The sequence below is a fragment of the Dendrobium catenatum genome, unplaced genomic scaffold (assembly GCF_001605985.2).
Source record: "Dendrobium catenatum unplaced genomic scaffold, ASM160598v2 fragScaff_scaffold_556, whole genome shotgun sequence".
In the NCBI taxonomy this organism is placed as follows: domain Eukaryota; kingdom Viridiplantae; phylum Streptophyta; class Magnoliopsida; order Asparagales; family Orchidaceae; genus Dendrobium; species Dendrobium catenatum.
In genome coordinates, this window is record NW_021319018.1 from 2,995 (window position 1) to 17,619 (window position 14,625).

At 33.2% G+C, this 14,625-nt stretch overlaps 1 protein-coding gene across 1 annotated transcript; it reads left to right on the plus strand.

Moving 5' to 3' along the window:
• Positions 1 to 285: 285 nt before the first annotated feature.
• On the plus strand, positions 286 to 6,223 carry LOC110111189 (dipeptidyl aminopeptidase BI-like). The gene is made up of 3 exons (XM_028694791.1): positions 286 to 914; positions 4,175 to 4,397; positions 6,098 to 6,223. The coding sequence occupies exons 1-3, from the start codon at positions 353 to 355 to the stop codon at positions 6,102 to 6,104; spliced, it is 792 nt and encodes a 263-aa protein (XP_028550624.1). The 5' UTR covers positions 286 to 352; the 3' UTR covers positions 6,105 to 6,223.
• Positions 6,224 to 14,625: the final 8,402 nt, after the last annotated feature.

The following is a 14,625-nucleotide window of genomic DNA, read 5'->3' on the forward strand; positions in this document are numbered from 1 at the left end:
ATTCATAGTTAAATAATTATCACACTATCTTCATACTATATTAGAATCACAAATTATCTATATTTAAATCAACACCTATCAATGATAGAAACATATTTGATTCAATTCTATAAGCTTTAACTTCAAAAAATAGTGTGGATTGTACCTTAGTATTTGTAATTTGATATGAAGTGAACATTCAAACATATATTATGTTTATTTAAAAAAATTAAATAACATAGATATTTATACAATTTGCACTATTAAATATTAATACAATATACATTTAAAAGAGCTTTTGAAAATTCAGAAAACCCATGGCACCAAAAACCCTCCATAGAACCCCTAACACTTCGGTCCTTCTAACCTCACCATGCTTCTCTTGCGTGCATTTCTTAGCGCGAGGGGTCCTTCCGGCCGCAGATTCGCCCACCGGCGAGCGGTGGCCGACGCTACCCTGGTAAAACCTCAATCTGGACCTCCGTCTCCGCCGCCGACCCCTCCACGGCCGCCGCAAAAACCGATACCCTTCACCATGCACGGCTTCACCTGGCACGACCCTTACAGCTGGATGTCGAATCTCTCCGACAGTGTCTCGATGCGCCACATGGACGTGTACATGGAGCAAGAGGAGAAATACGCCGAGGCGGTGATGATCGCCGCCGACGCCGACCGCCTTCAGCGCAAGATCCAGATCGAGATGGCTCCTCGTATGTCCTCTGATCTCTGCTCACCGCCCGTTCGTTGGGGTCCGTGGCTTTACTATAGCCGCGTGGAGGAGGGGAAGCCATTTCCGGTGCTCTGCCGACGTAAAGCTAGCTTGCAGGAGGAGTTCATTTCTTACAATACGCCATCTGTCGGCTTCGACTTAACTGCCGGCAAGAGAATTGAGCAGAAGCTGCTTGATTATAATGCTGAATCTGAGCGATTTGGAGGTAAGCCAGCAGAAAATGTTTTTTTGAATACGAACTTATCTTACTTTTAGTGTCTGTTTGGTATCTCTGATTTGGCATTAGATTTAAGCAGGATTTAACCTAAATCCAGCGATCTCATATTCATGAAGTTTTTATTGCAAATAGATTCAACGGTTCCTATCTGGAACCGTTACTCAACCTCCCAAATATTTACTTGGCACAGATGGCATTCTGGCTCCTAATCCCAACTATAATCAGTTGTTATTGATCAGCCAAAATCTGACATCAACTCTCTATTCAGTCATTTCAGCTCCTTTGTTACCTTATGTTTTGAATATTGACACCTACAATGAACTCATGCAAACGCTTGATAAAGGTTGAAATCCTCAAATCGATCTTGCATTTTACAACTCAAAACTCAAAAGTGAGCGGCATTACTTAACTATGAAAGATCAATCTATGACTCAATCTATGTCTACAATTAAGGCCTAAGTGGATGCAATTTTAGTTTGTTTCCAATACCCTTGATCCTGAGGACATCATCTTATATACCATAAACAGTCTACCAACATCATATCATGCATTCAACATGTCTATTTACACAAATTTGCAACCTCTTAGTCTGGATGATCTTTATTCTCTCCTATGCAACGAAGAAGTCAATCTCACCATTAATGATATACGTGAAGTGCAGATTGCTGAATCCACTGAATCACAAGCTGCCCTCAACACCACTCGAGGATGTTCTTATGGTCGTGCTCCATTATTCTACTCTAACCGTAGTAGATCAGGCTATCGTCCTTATATTCCCTTAAGTGAATACGAAAATTGTCAGAAGAAGGGATATACCGCTGTTAACTGTTGATTTTGAAGTGATCTAAATTACCAATCTCCTTCTTCCAATTCCCCTGTCACATTGTTTCGTGGGTTTTGTTATTATGCTATTTTTGTGAATGTCTTCTCATACTATTGTTGGCTATTTCTTACAATAATAACAACAACATCAACCTTTTACCCTACTACGTGTGGTCGGCTACATGAATCTTTTTTCTTCATTATAGCCTATTAAGAGTCAAATTCTCATTTAAATTTAATAAAAAAAACTATTTCTAATATTTTTAACCAAATATTTTTAGATCTACCTTAACATTTCTTAACATAGGACAAATCTAATATATCTACTCTACTAACTGGGTCATCGGAAAGCCAATGTTTTATGTGTCCAAACAATCTAAGGTGACTCTCTCTAATCTTATTTGCCACTAGAGCTACTCCAACCTTTTCACGTATATACTCATTTCACATTCCATCTTTAAGAGTGCCACTCATCCACCTAAGCGTCCTCATCTCTGCAACAACTTTATTTTATGCTTCTCTTTTAATGGCCAACATTTTGCGCCATAAAGCATTATATGCCTCGCCTCCATCTTATATAATTTTCCCTTATGTTTTAAGTTTGAAGGGTACTTTTTTGTCAAACAACAAAGCTGATGCTTTCCTCCATTTCAACCATTCAACTTGAATTCTACTAATCATATCTCCATCTATTTCACCATCACTTTGAACAATAGACCTGAGATATCTAAATCATGCACTCTTATTAATAACTTGATCACTTCAAGTCACAATCCTCCCATTATATCTATTACTACTAAAATTATATTATGTATTTAGTTTTAGATCTACTCAAAACGAAAACATTTTGACTCAAGTTTGACCTCCATAATTTAAGTTTTCCTTCAACTCCCTCTATAGTCTTATCTACATGAAGAATATCATCAACAAAAAATATACACCAGTGTACATCCTCTTGCAAATGTTTAATAAGAACATCCATGACTAAGGAAAAAAAGATATGGGCTTAAAGCTGATCCTTGTTGTAATCCAATTGAAATAAGAAAATACTTTGTTAAACCACCTTGTGTTTAACACAAGTAACAGGCCCCCTACATACATATCATAAACCTTAATTGTTGGTTATTCTTATGATGCATAAATTTGAATCGTTCGTTAATATTTATCAATATAAATATTCAATCTAAAAACAACTTTGTCATTCAATATTCACCCATAGAATTGATGGTGGAGGTGAATTCACTAGTAAAGCATTTACTTTTTTTCTTTTCGGGCCAACACAACATAACTCATCAATTCAACTGCCTTTATACACCTGAGAAGAACGGGGTTGCTGAATGCAAGCATTGACTTATAATTGAAACTACTAATACCGTTTTACTAGATGAAAATCTACCACATAATTTTGGGTATCTATTACCTTAACATCTATTTATTTATTAAATCTCATGCCCTCTCCAACTACACACTCCCTGCCTCCATTTCAGCTACTATTTCGTCAAGCTCTCACATATAATTATCGTTGTGTCTTCGGCTGTTGTTGTTAACCTCTCTCACCTCCTACTGGTAAGCATAGATTGTCCCCGACAACTTAAGGGTTATCACTGTTTTAATCCTCTCACGAGAAAAGTAATAATTGCCCGCCATGCTCACTTTTAAGAACACATTATGCCTTTCAAGACTACTTGCCTACTTTCTATCTCCTTTGTACACTCAGCTTCATTTATCACTCCATCATTATCTCTTGTGCCTTGCTCTTGCCCTCCTAGTTCTATTCCACCGCATACTTCTTCCCAATCTTCGATCAATACTTATGCAGCCGCTTCTTCTCTTAAATCTGCGCCTCAACTGATCCCTTCCCCCATAATGCCCCTCCCCTCAACGAATCCCTTCCCCCACACTTAAGCAACCACTTCTGCTCTCTCTTTTTTATTGAATTGCTGCTTAAGGCAGACTTTTATGATTATGGTGTCTTAGGTGATTCTCCCCTCTATGTCCAAGCCATGGTATACTGAATAAAACACGCACTGATGGTCAATCCAGTCATTTGTGGTCATTATCCATTGCTCAAGGATGTCTATTTTTTGTTACCTAGTCTATATGATAGTGGAATATTGAATGCAGATTATATTATGCAAGGAGTTTCTTTAGGTTATTTTATAGAAGATCTATTTATTTCCATTGCTTGAATTACATATTTAACAGAAGATGCTAGTATTATTTGGACAAATTTGCAGTGGAAAGCTGTTTGAGTCATTTTCATATGTTGTTTGCTTAAATTTTACCCGCTTATATTTACTTAATTTATTCTTAAATGCTCGTAGTTTAGAAAATTATGGTTAATTTATGGAGTACAACATGTATTCTTTTACTGTTTCACCACGGTTAATCTATTTACTGACATGATTTTCCCCATCCATTTATAGGTTACTCTTATGAAGAACTATCTGAAGTTTCTCCAGATCATCGTTTCCTTGCATATACCATGTATGACAAAGAAAAGGACTCCTTCACTTTATCCGTGAGGGATTTAGCTAGTGGTACTCTACTCGACAAACCAAGGGCCGATCGAGTTGCAAATTTGTCATGGGCAATGGATGGAAAGGCTCTGCTTTACACTGTTACAAACAGTGAAAAAAGGCCACATCGGTGAGTATGCCAGAAAGTTATGATCCAATGAGATGTACATGCTGATTGTTCCATGTTTTTAATTTCCATTTGATGCGATATGAGACACTCATAAAAAATTTCTTGTATTTTTAAGAATTTTCTAGTATTTTCAAATTAATTTTAGTATTTTATTTTAGTTTTACTGTATTTAATTATTAGGATTATCTTTTTTTTTTAATAAATTTGATGAACTTTTTATAAACTTGTATAGATTTATGTTTTAATTTGGTTTGAATTTTAAATTTAATTTAATTTCTATAAATAGGGGTTTTATTGCTTCTTCTAATTAATCCAATTATACATTCATTTTGAATCAATATTCATTTTCTCTTTTGCTCCTCTCTCTCTCTGTGCTTCCCTCCCCCTACACACATGCATGTTATTCTCTGCATCATGAAAACTAAGAAAAGGCTTCTATATGATTCTTTAGAAGAATAATTCTATTTGTCCCAAGGGAGTTGATGAAATACAAGGCATGCAAAAGTTTTTATAACATTCTCTTGAATTTTCCTTTATTTTAAAGTAATGTTAGGATTTTAATTCAACTTTAGTGTATTTAATTGCTAGGAGTATCTTAATTAAATTAGATGATATGATTTATTTGACTTATAGATTGAAGATTTAAGTTATTTTTAATTTTAAATTGTAATTCTATTTGTATTAATAGTTATTGCTTGTTATTGAATTAATCCAATTATGCGTTCAATTTGAATCAAGGTTCCTTTCACTCCCCAATAATTCCTCCCTATTCATCAGCTTGTTCTCTCCACATGATCTATATTCTCTTTATCCATCCGCATATATCATATCCCATGATTTACCCACTGAATTACTCTTTGGCACACGCATCCTGAGGCTTTTTTTTCTGCATATTTTCTCTCTCCTAGCTGCTATGCAACCTAAATCCCAAGTAAGCAATGCACATCCAAAGGATAGAATTCAAGAGGAGAAGAAAACTGAAGATAAAGCAAGGTGACATACATTGAAGGCTTGATATTAACTTAACATCAGATATATCTTCTTCATACATCACAATATCTTTTCGTTTATCTGTTTATGTTGCGTCTACTTTTGATTCGTTAGTAACAAGTAATTTATAGGTGATCCAAATGTACAAGGGCTTGTACTCCACAAGGCATATGGAGAATGGTGATTGTCTAGGCATTACTTTCTAATGTAGATATTGCCTTTTTTATTATTTTTCCAAAAAAAAAAAAAAAAACTGAACTTGCCATGTATGATTTTTGAAGTTCTTAATTGAAACTTTGTCTGTTGAACAAGTGTCTTCTACGTTCTCTCTCTCTTCTTGAGATACTCAGCAAGAACATATTTTATTCCTTCTCTCCATGTTACAAGTTCCCAATGTTGAAAACAATGATGATTTTATAATAATTATTTTTTTATAAAGCTTATTTTGTGCTTCAAGCCAGTTGCGTTGTCTTGAACTTATGCATATACTTTATGATGATCAGTGGAAATAATTTTTAAGCAAGTTAAATAAAAGTTGTTTTTCATTCTCTTTTGCATAACTTCCATGACTTTTATGCTCAAGAGTGTTTTGATGCTAGATTTTTAGGATAATTCTTATAGAATTTTCCTGCTAAATCCATGACTTCAATAATGAGAAAGGTTTTTATTTCTTACGTATAATCATTATTCTTTTTATTGTCACCGCTCAGAATGTAATTCTCGAGGAACCTGCTGTTTCTCTTGAGGTTGTTGATTTCTGTGACACGCATATGGTGCTTGTTCTGAAAGAAGACAAAAGATATAGGCTTTGCTCAATTTTGCTGCCTTTGGACGCAGTAGTTTGAAGATTCTATGTTCTATCTGTTTTTAGCAAATATGAAATAGTATTATAAGTACCATGAAGTTGGAGAAATCTCCAGTCATGAACTTGGAGAAGTGCATCTTCTTCACATCAACATGGTCCCAGTAGAAGTGTTCCTCAAACTTCCTACAGTGCTACTTCCATTTCTTGCAATGCCTACATTCCTTTCCCATTACAAAAACCTGGTTGACATGGAAAATGGTAGGGAAAAAAATGCCAAATAACACATAGACCATGGGTAAGAACATAGAATCCTCAAACTACTGAAACAACCGTTATTCTAAATTAATTGGATGCACCTTTTTAATAAAAAATTAAAAATAGGTGTCATTTTCAGAAGCATCAGCCAAAGATTAAAAAAAAACATAAAATGGAATACAAATCAGGTATAGGAGAAGCTCATTCATTCATTTTTTTTCCTGTGTACAACTCAAGAACATGAAAATTTTAAAAGAACATAAAGACCTCAAACATGTATATAAAACAAGTGAGTTTTCTATATTACAAGGTGATATTATCTTCAAAGCCTTAGAAAAATGGTGGTCATGGCGACACTGCAAAAAGAATAAAAGGTTTAGGTCCATTCAACTTGCATTTCATTGATGGGGAAGAGAATGATATACTGCAATAATGTAAAAGAAAATAACAGACTTTAGCAAAATCTATTAAATAAATAATAGAGTCAAATGGCTAGCTCCATCAGAAACAATAAAACTGCCTTGATCCTTAATAAAAAATGGGTCCTTGCTTCTCCTTACAAATAATCTACGAACAAAAAGTTAAAAAGAGGAAGATCAAGAAAGATCAAACTGTTCAGCTTTCGTTGAAGAAGGCTTACCTTCTCTCAGTCGGCAGTCCCCTGCCCTTGGAGAACTTCCCCTCCTGAACTTCGTGAAGCCTTCCTAGCTTTTTGCGAGCACCAAGATCCAGGCTGCTGGATTCTAAATTTATTAGTAATACAGCTATTACAGTGAGAAAATTTTGGTTCACAAATGTTTTATTTTTATTAAGCTATAATAGAATGAAAATCAATGTAGGATTTACATGCATATCACTTTATTTATTTATTTAATATTTAATATTTAATATTATATTTCTATCCCTAATCTAAAATTTTAATATCAAATTTATCACTCATATATATCATTCATATCACTCATATCATCCTATAAATTTTAATATTTTATTCCATGTACCTATATTTATTTTATGAGTTACAGGCATATTTTATTCCATGTAACTATTATGACCGATAAGGAAATTATGGTGACTAGCGGTGTCGAATGGGTCACTACTACTTGTGCGAGTCCACTTATGACGATCACCATGATAGTGTATGAGAAAAAGAAGTGCATATCGTTACAAATGAAGAGGCGAGTCCTACTGAGGGGAATAACAATGAGAAGTTTGGATGAGTTCGCCTCCATTAGAGAGGGTGTGAGTGCACCCACAACACTTCCAAGAGTAGATAAGTGAAAGAATGACAAGTTCATTTACTTAAAAATTGCATTATTAGGAAAAAAAAGTACAAAAGTTGTGTTTTTTCAAGAGAGTTATTACAGGGTCCTTATAGAGAATAAAAGAGTACAAGGAAGTACAGGTTGTATGGAAACTCTTATTTATGTCTTTCCAGGATTAAAAAGAACAAGCAAAAGAGGGACGAACTTTTCTATCCATGTCAATCCATACACTAGTATAACAAAAAAAAATGTAAGGACCAAAAATAAAAGAAACTTGAAGCTCCTCGTAAGCAAGAGAATTATCTTTTGCCACTTCATCTTCATAAACATGTTGCAAGAGAATTATCTTTCCCATATAGTTGTCTTCCATTATAGATAGAAGAGGAAATTTTTTTTTTTGGTACAAATCAGCTCCATTAATAGAATCTTGATTTTCCTCATTTGATTGTTTCCTCCACTAGTGCATAACAAAACTCGATACAATCCATATTCAAGCTGAATTCTCTTTATCAAATTAAAGATTTTTGGATTGGTTGTAGAGGTCAACAAGTACTTTTCTAGCTTTCACACTCCAAGATGGAGACAATACAATGTAGAGAAAAAAAGTAGCCGAGGACCTCTCCTATGGTGCTCTCCATCTCTCGATTAGACATAGAGCAGCTCTCTCCCTCTCATTTCTCCTTCACACAGAGGAAGCCGCCCCCCACGCATTCAATTGCTCCTGCTTCACTATGCTGACTTCCTTACCAACCTATTTCCCTCATGCTCTCACACGCCAAGGAGGCGAAAGCCCCCGACTCATCTATTCGCACTCACACGGTCAGCTCCTCTTGATCGAGCAACCTCTTATCGCCATTCCAACTACTTGAACAAAGAGAAAGGAGAGTTTGTTGCTCTTCTTCCATCTAAACAGAGAGAAAGAGGTATTTTCTTTTTGTTTTGTCTTCTTTCATTTAACTAAATGAATGAACAAAAGCTTGTGAAGAGCAAAAAAATCTGTAAAAAAAGTATACATTTCTACATGTATATTTTACTTTTATTTATTCTCAGTTGGCTGTAACAAGGAAGAATGCCAATGACATTGGTCGAAGGTAGTTGATTTATCTCCTAAACTATCCAGCAATGAATTTTCTATTGTTACAACCAAGTGGCTGTATTTTGCACTGCTTCATTTTCAAATAGACATGTTTTAGCCCCTTATTCTAATTCCTTAAAAATCAAAATGAATAAAGCAAAAAAGAGGAGATATGTTCGGGTTAAACCGATCTTGTTAGTATGAATGAATATTCTATGGTTTAGTTTTCTATTTCCTTAAAATCGAAATGAATAAAGCAAAAAGAGGAGATATGTTCAACTTAAATCAATCTTGTTAGTATGAATGAAATTTCTATGGTTTATATGATATCGATTCAGGAATGCATATTAAAAAAAACTGAAATGAAAAGTTTCTTGGAGCATGAACAAGTCCTATGGCTTTGTTTGTATCAATCTATGTTGCCCCGATACAGATACGGCGACAAGGATATGACACAATACCGATACGGGACCTGTCAATTCTTAAAAATACAAGATATGGGTACGGCGCGGACATGATATTATAATTAATAAATTATACATAAAAATTAAAAAAGCAATCAAAATATAATATTTGAAATTACAAAAAATGAATGTAACATCATTTGTAGCCTTGTAACTTATAATATAAAAATAAAAGCATTAAATGTCTAGTACAACAACAAAAGCATAAACATAAATTGTCTAGCACATGAAATTTCAAATATTCAATAGAAGAAATGATATGATTATCTTATTTAGTGGTTTGTCTTTAAACTTCCATATTATCTTCAACAAATATCATAACTTCTAATTCAAGCTCATCAAATCATAGCAATTTCTAATATTCCATATCATAAAGAGACTCAAATCCATCTCGAAAATGAGAGAACCTCGCTTACAGTCGCGGAAGTAAATACGATGGGTATTTTTTTCGATTATTTTTTTTTTTCAATGGACACACGTTTCGCGAATACGCGTGTCCTTTTGAAATTAAATAATATTTAAATTGGATATGGCAAAGCCATATTTATCACGTATCGGTGCCATATCAGAGATGTATTCGTGTATCAGTGTATCAGATACAACACACCTTCATGAATAGGTGTATCGGTACAACATAGTTATCAATTGAGACCGAATATTCGCATGTAAAAATCTGAAAAAAAAAAAAAAAAAGTGAACTAGTTTATAGTATTGTTTCATGTGGTATGCAATTCAAAACCCCATGTATAAATTTTGAAGAAACATACCATCTATACACTCAGTTTGCTTATGTGTTACATAAAAGTTTCCTTTTGCCTTTCATTGAGAAGCGCAAGAGCGATAATTATAATTATTTTTCTGAATTAATCATAATTAACACTAATTAAGTATAATTAATTACTTATAATTAATTATAATAAAAATTAAAGTTTATTAAAATTAATTAATTTTAATGAATTATAATCAATTAATAGCAGTTAATAATAATTAAAAAATTTTAAATTATAATTTATTAAAATAATAATTATAATTAATTATAATTAAAATTCTATTTAGAATATGTGTCCTAGGCACAGGTCAACAATTTATATATTAAATAAAAGGTAAGGTGAAACACAATCATACTTGAATCTTTGCACATACGCCCATATTTGTTTTTTCTTTCATGTGTTGATCCAATCAACTCTTGAATGGTGGCAAGCGTAGATCATTCATACATTTATATTATTGTTCGTTTCATCACTAGTTTGGATAGGTTCTTATGAAAATGCATGCTCAAAATTTTCATTTACTAGCTCATAGGAATTTGGATGCAAGTTTATGTTCCAATCATTGCATAAAATGGTGTTTAGTTATAGAGTTTTGTAAAAGTATTTATACTCTAATAATTGAGTGAATCATAGTTTAAATCTAAATTAAATGTGTATGATTTTAAAAGTCACCAATAGATTCATTCCCATTAACTGCTTAATTTCTCATATACTTTTATTAGCCTTTCATTCTAACAGCTCAATCTAATTGCGAGGCTTTGTCAAAATTTTATTAACCCAAATCTATATTGATAAAATCAATTGCGTGGGATCTTATTCAATAAAAAAGGATGTCATTAAAAATCAATTTAAATGCAATAATCCCTTTTAAAATGAAACTTGTGTAAATATTTCTTTTGTTAATTAATTCAAATGGTACGATCCTTCAATTCCAATTAGACTGATGAATAAAATGAGATGGTCATTTCATATTTTAATAGTTATATGTTGAACATGTTGTCCATTACCACATATGTAGATATGACACTTACATAAATATAAAGTAAGAGACTATATAGATATGTTTGATATTAACGAATTATATCAATATTGAAAAGTTATTATGCATATTTGTATCCCAATAGCATGTATAATTCAATATTCAAAGAGCCGTGATTAGATTGGATAATTTCATATATTATTTTATGCTTTGACATTAAATACATATGCAACTTCATTGAACTATGATTGTATCTCTCTCTTTTTCTTTATATGCCTTTCATTGAATTCTTGTAATAAAGGGAAAGAGTAATAATTTATTTATTTAGTTATTTGAAAGTCTTACTAGCATAAAATAATTATTATGAATTGTAAAGTGTTGAGATGATCTTAAGATGTTGTAAATAACATCTAGATTGTATTAATCAACTTTATATCATCATCATGCTTATATATACATGTTAGCTTGTACATATGAATATGCAGAATTCTGGCACCTACTTCTCTCTTCATATTATTTGCAAGAGAATGTTGAGAAACTTAGAAAACTTCCTCCTCCCTCTATCTCGTCTTTGCAAGGCGAGAGCAAATCAATCACACTGTTGACTTGCTTCAGTGAGGTAACTATATGAAACTTAGTGCCCCTAGGTCTTCAAATCCTTGCAAGTGACTAGAAGCCCCCCAACTAAACATTAGGTTCATGCAAAAATCCTATATTTAATTTTTCAATGCCGCTAACCCGCTAGTAAAACTAGTTAGCACCAAAACTAAGAATGTGTAGTTTTGATTAATTACACAAACCAATAATTAGCTTGCTTGAACTAAATTCCTAAGTGTATCGTTGCATTTACCTTGGGTGATTAATTATGGAACCTAGGAAGGCTTTGATGAAGCCAATATTAGTGAGTTTGAAATTCATGTTCCCATGCTTGTGTTACAAATCCCACTGCAATTGCTCTTAAATACTTCCACACTCAGCCAACTTGTAATCAAGCAAACAGTACTGAATAAAAAACAAAGATAACATTAACATCATAAATTTAAGCAATATATTGACTTACCCCTCCGGCTATACTTTCTATGTGTCCCAACTTCATCATCTGCATAATAAGAGACTTTAGAGCTTTGCCGTTCAACATGGTACATAGATTCCCTTTCGTGTTCAAGTACCATGCTTGATAATGTTCAAATACAAGAAATACTTAAGGGAACAAGGAGGTTAGTCTATTCACATATAGGCAGAAAAGAAACATATAAACATAGAACAAATGGTACTAAAATTTTATAACTTACAGTTGTAGCATTCTTGTTTTTCATAAAATTGGGATCTTAATTCTATTTCCACAATATCTTCTTCAGAATTCTTGAGAGATGCCATTCCACCCAAACAAGAAGCCATACTTTTATCTTTAATAGAAATGAATTTGTATTTATCTTCTCTCCATCATCAATAGTGGATATGTGTACAAGAGGATATGAAGCAAAAGCAGGAGTAGCACGGGGCTCCACTGGAGGTAATGACACAAGGTAATTTCCAAATATATTTCTCTTCAAGCCACTCTGAAATAAATGAAACATAACTTCATTATGAACTAGAATGGCAAAATTTTGAACTGTTGCCGTGGACCGGTGGCAACTTCAGTCAGAAGTAAGAGATCGAGAAACAAGATAGACAAGAACAAAATAAAATATAAACCTAAGTATACCAAAAAAAAGAGCCATACATCTGCTAATTAAGGCTTTGTTTGGGACGACTTTCTTACTTCTTCTTAAAACAGTTTTTTAGTACAAAAGTTAAATTTTTTTTGTAATCAAAAGCTATTTTAAGAAGCGTTAAGAAAGCTGTTCCAAACAAAACCTAAATGTTACTTCGACTCATTTAATAAGGAACTCCTCCAAAGCTCATTTTTGGTAATTCTTCTCAAAAGAAGCTGGCTTCCCATAACAAGTTATATACAAAAGACAAAAAGAATAAAAAAAGCCACACATTAACAAATAATTACTTGATCAGAGAAAATATTGTTTTTAAAGGCCATGGTAGAGGAATTGGGTAACTTTCAATGGTAAGGTTTGAAAACTTGTTATGATTTTCAGTAAATATATATATACACACCCATTTTTTGTGGCTCATGCGCTAATTATCTACCAGTTCATCTATAACCAGCCTTCAACTAAGGATATAACCATAATAGTAGTCCATGAAGCAAGTGGTTATGTAAAGGTGATCTTACATAAAATTTTCAACAACAACTAGTAGGAGAAATTACACAGAACTATGGTTATAGTTTAATCATTCAACGAGCTACAAACAAGCTCACTTGAACAAAGCGAAGATTTTTTACAATTAGATGGGGAAATAGTAGTTTTTGTGGGCTAGAATATATATAATGATAGGGTTATAATTTTACATCTTAGCGTTGCAAGGATATCCAGCTCACACACAGAGAACACAAGATTTGTTACATGGAAAATCCTGGAAAGGGCAAAAACCACTGGGCCTAGCCCAGTTGAAATAATTTTATTAGAATTTGAGTTGATTACAGTGGGTTGACTTGTCCCAAAGGACGATCAAATTAGAAATGTCAACCGTATGGTTAAAGTCTAGTGTAAAATATGACGTCACTTGAAAGTTGGGGAGTAAGTTAGTAGTCTGACAGTGACTTGGTATAATTTTAATTGATGGTCTGGTAGAGTATAGGGCCTCAAGTGTTAGTCTGGCGGAGTTCAGGCCCTTAGGCGAGGATCTGGCAAGGGTGACGGCCTAAGGTGGTGATCTGGCATTTACACTAGTATATTTTTATATTTATACCATTGTTTGAAATTGTGCAATATGAGGCTTTACTTGAGGCATGCCTTAGCATAATTCTAGTAAAAAATGCCTCGAGGCTAACACCTCGAGCCTTTTTTATGAGGCTTACACCTCATTTTGGATGAGCTTCGCCTTGAGGTGGGCCTCGCCTCGCTGGCACGAGGCGTACACCTTTATTCATGAATTTTTTTTTTATTTAAAACTTACCTAAATCTTATATAAAAGCCATAAAAAAATCACACCTTTTTGCACCCCCCCCAAGCCACAATAACTTTCTCTCAATTACCTCGACCTCTAGCCCAACGCCTTCACCGTAGCCTCCACCATCATAGCCGCCATAGGGGATCACAAGAAAGCCCCATGCCACTACCATCACCTCTTAAAATTTTGGAGTATTATATTTATGTTGATGACAAATATTTATGAAAGATAAAGATGATTAAAATAAATAAAGAAGAAGTAGATTGAGAGATATTGAACCCTACAGGATGAGGCAGAGAAGAGATCAATTTGTTATGATAGTGACTCAAATAAAATCCTATTAGTAATGATGTATAGATAATTTTTAAGTTGTTTACAATTATTTTAACTTTCTTTAGTCATTAAACATAGATGAATAGGCAACTAAGAAAGAAAAAAAATTAGAGCTGAATTTAATGTTATATGATACTTTTATGCAATTCATATATTTATATTATTTTATTTCTGTAATATTCAGATTTCAATTCTATTTCACATCATTTATCATTTAATACATTACATCTTATACAATTTTTTGTTTCATGTATATATATATATATATATATATATATATATATAT

Coding starts and splice junctions, on each gene's coding strand:
- LOC110111189 (XM_028694791.1), top strand. CDS start 353: ATGCTTCTCTTGCGTGCATTTCTTAGCGCGAGGGGTCCTTCCGGCCGC. Junction 915..4,174: donor TGAATCTGAGCGATTTGGAG/GTAAGCCAGCAG, acceptor ATCCATTTATAG/GTTACTCTTATGAAGAACTA.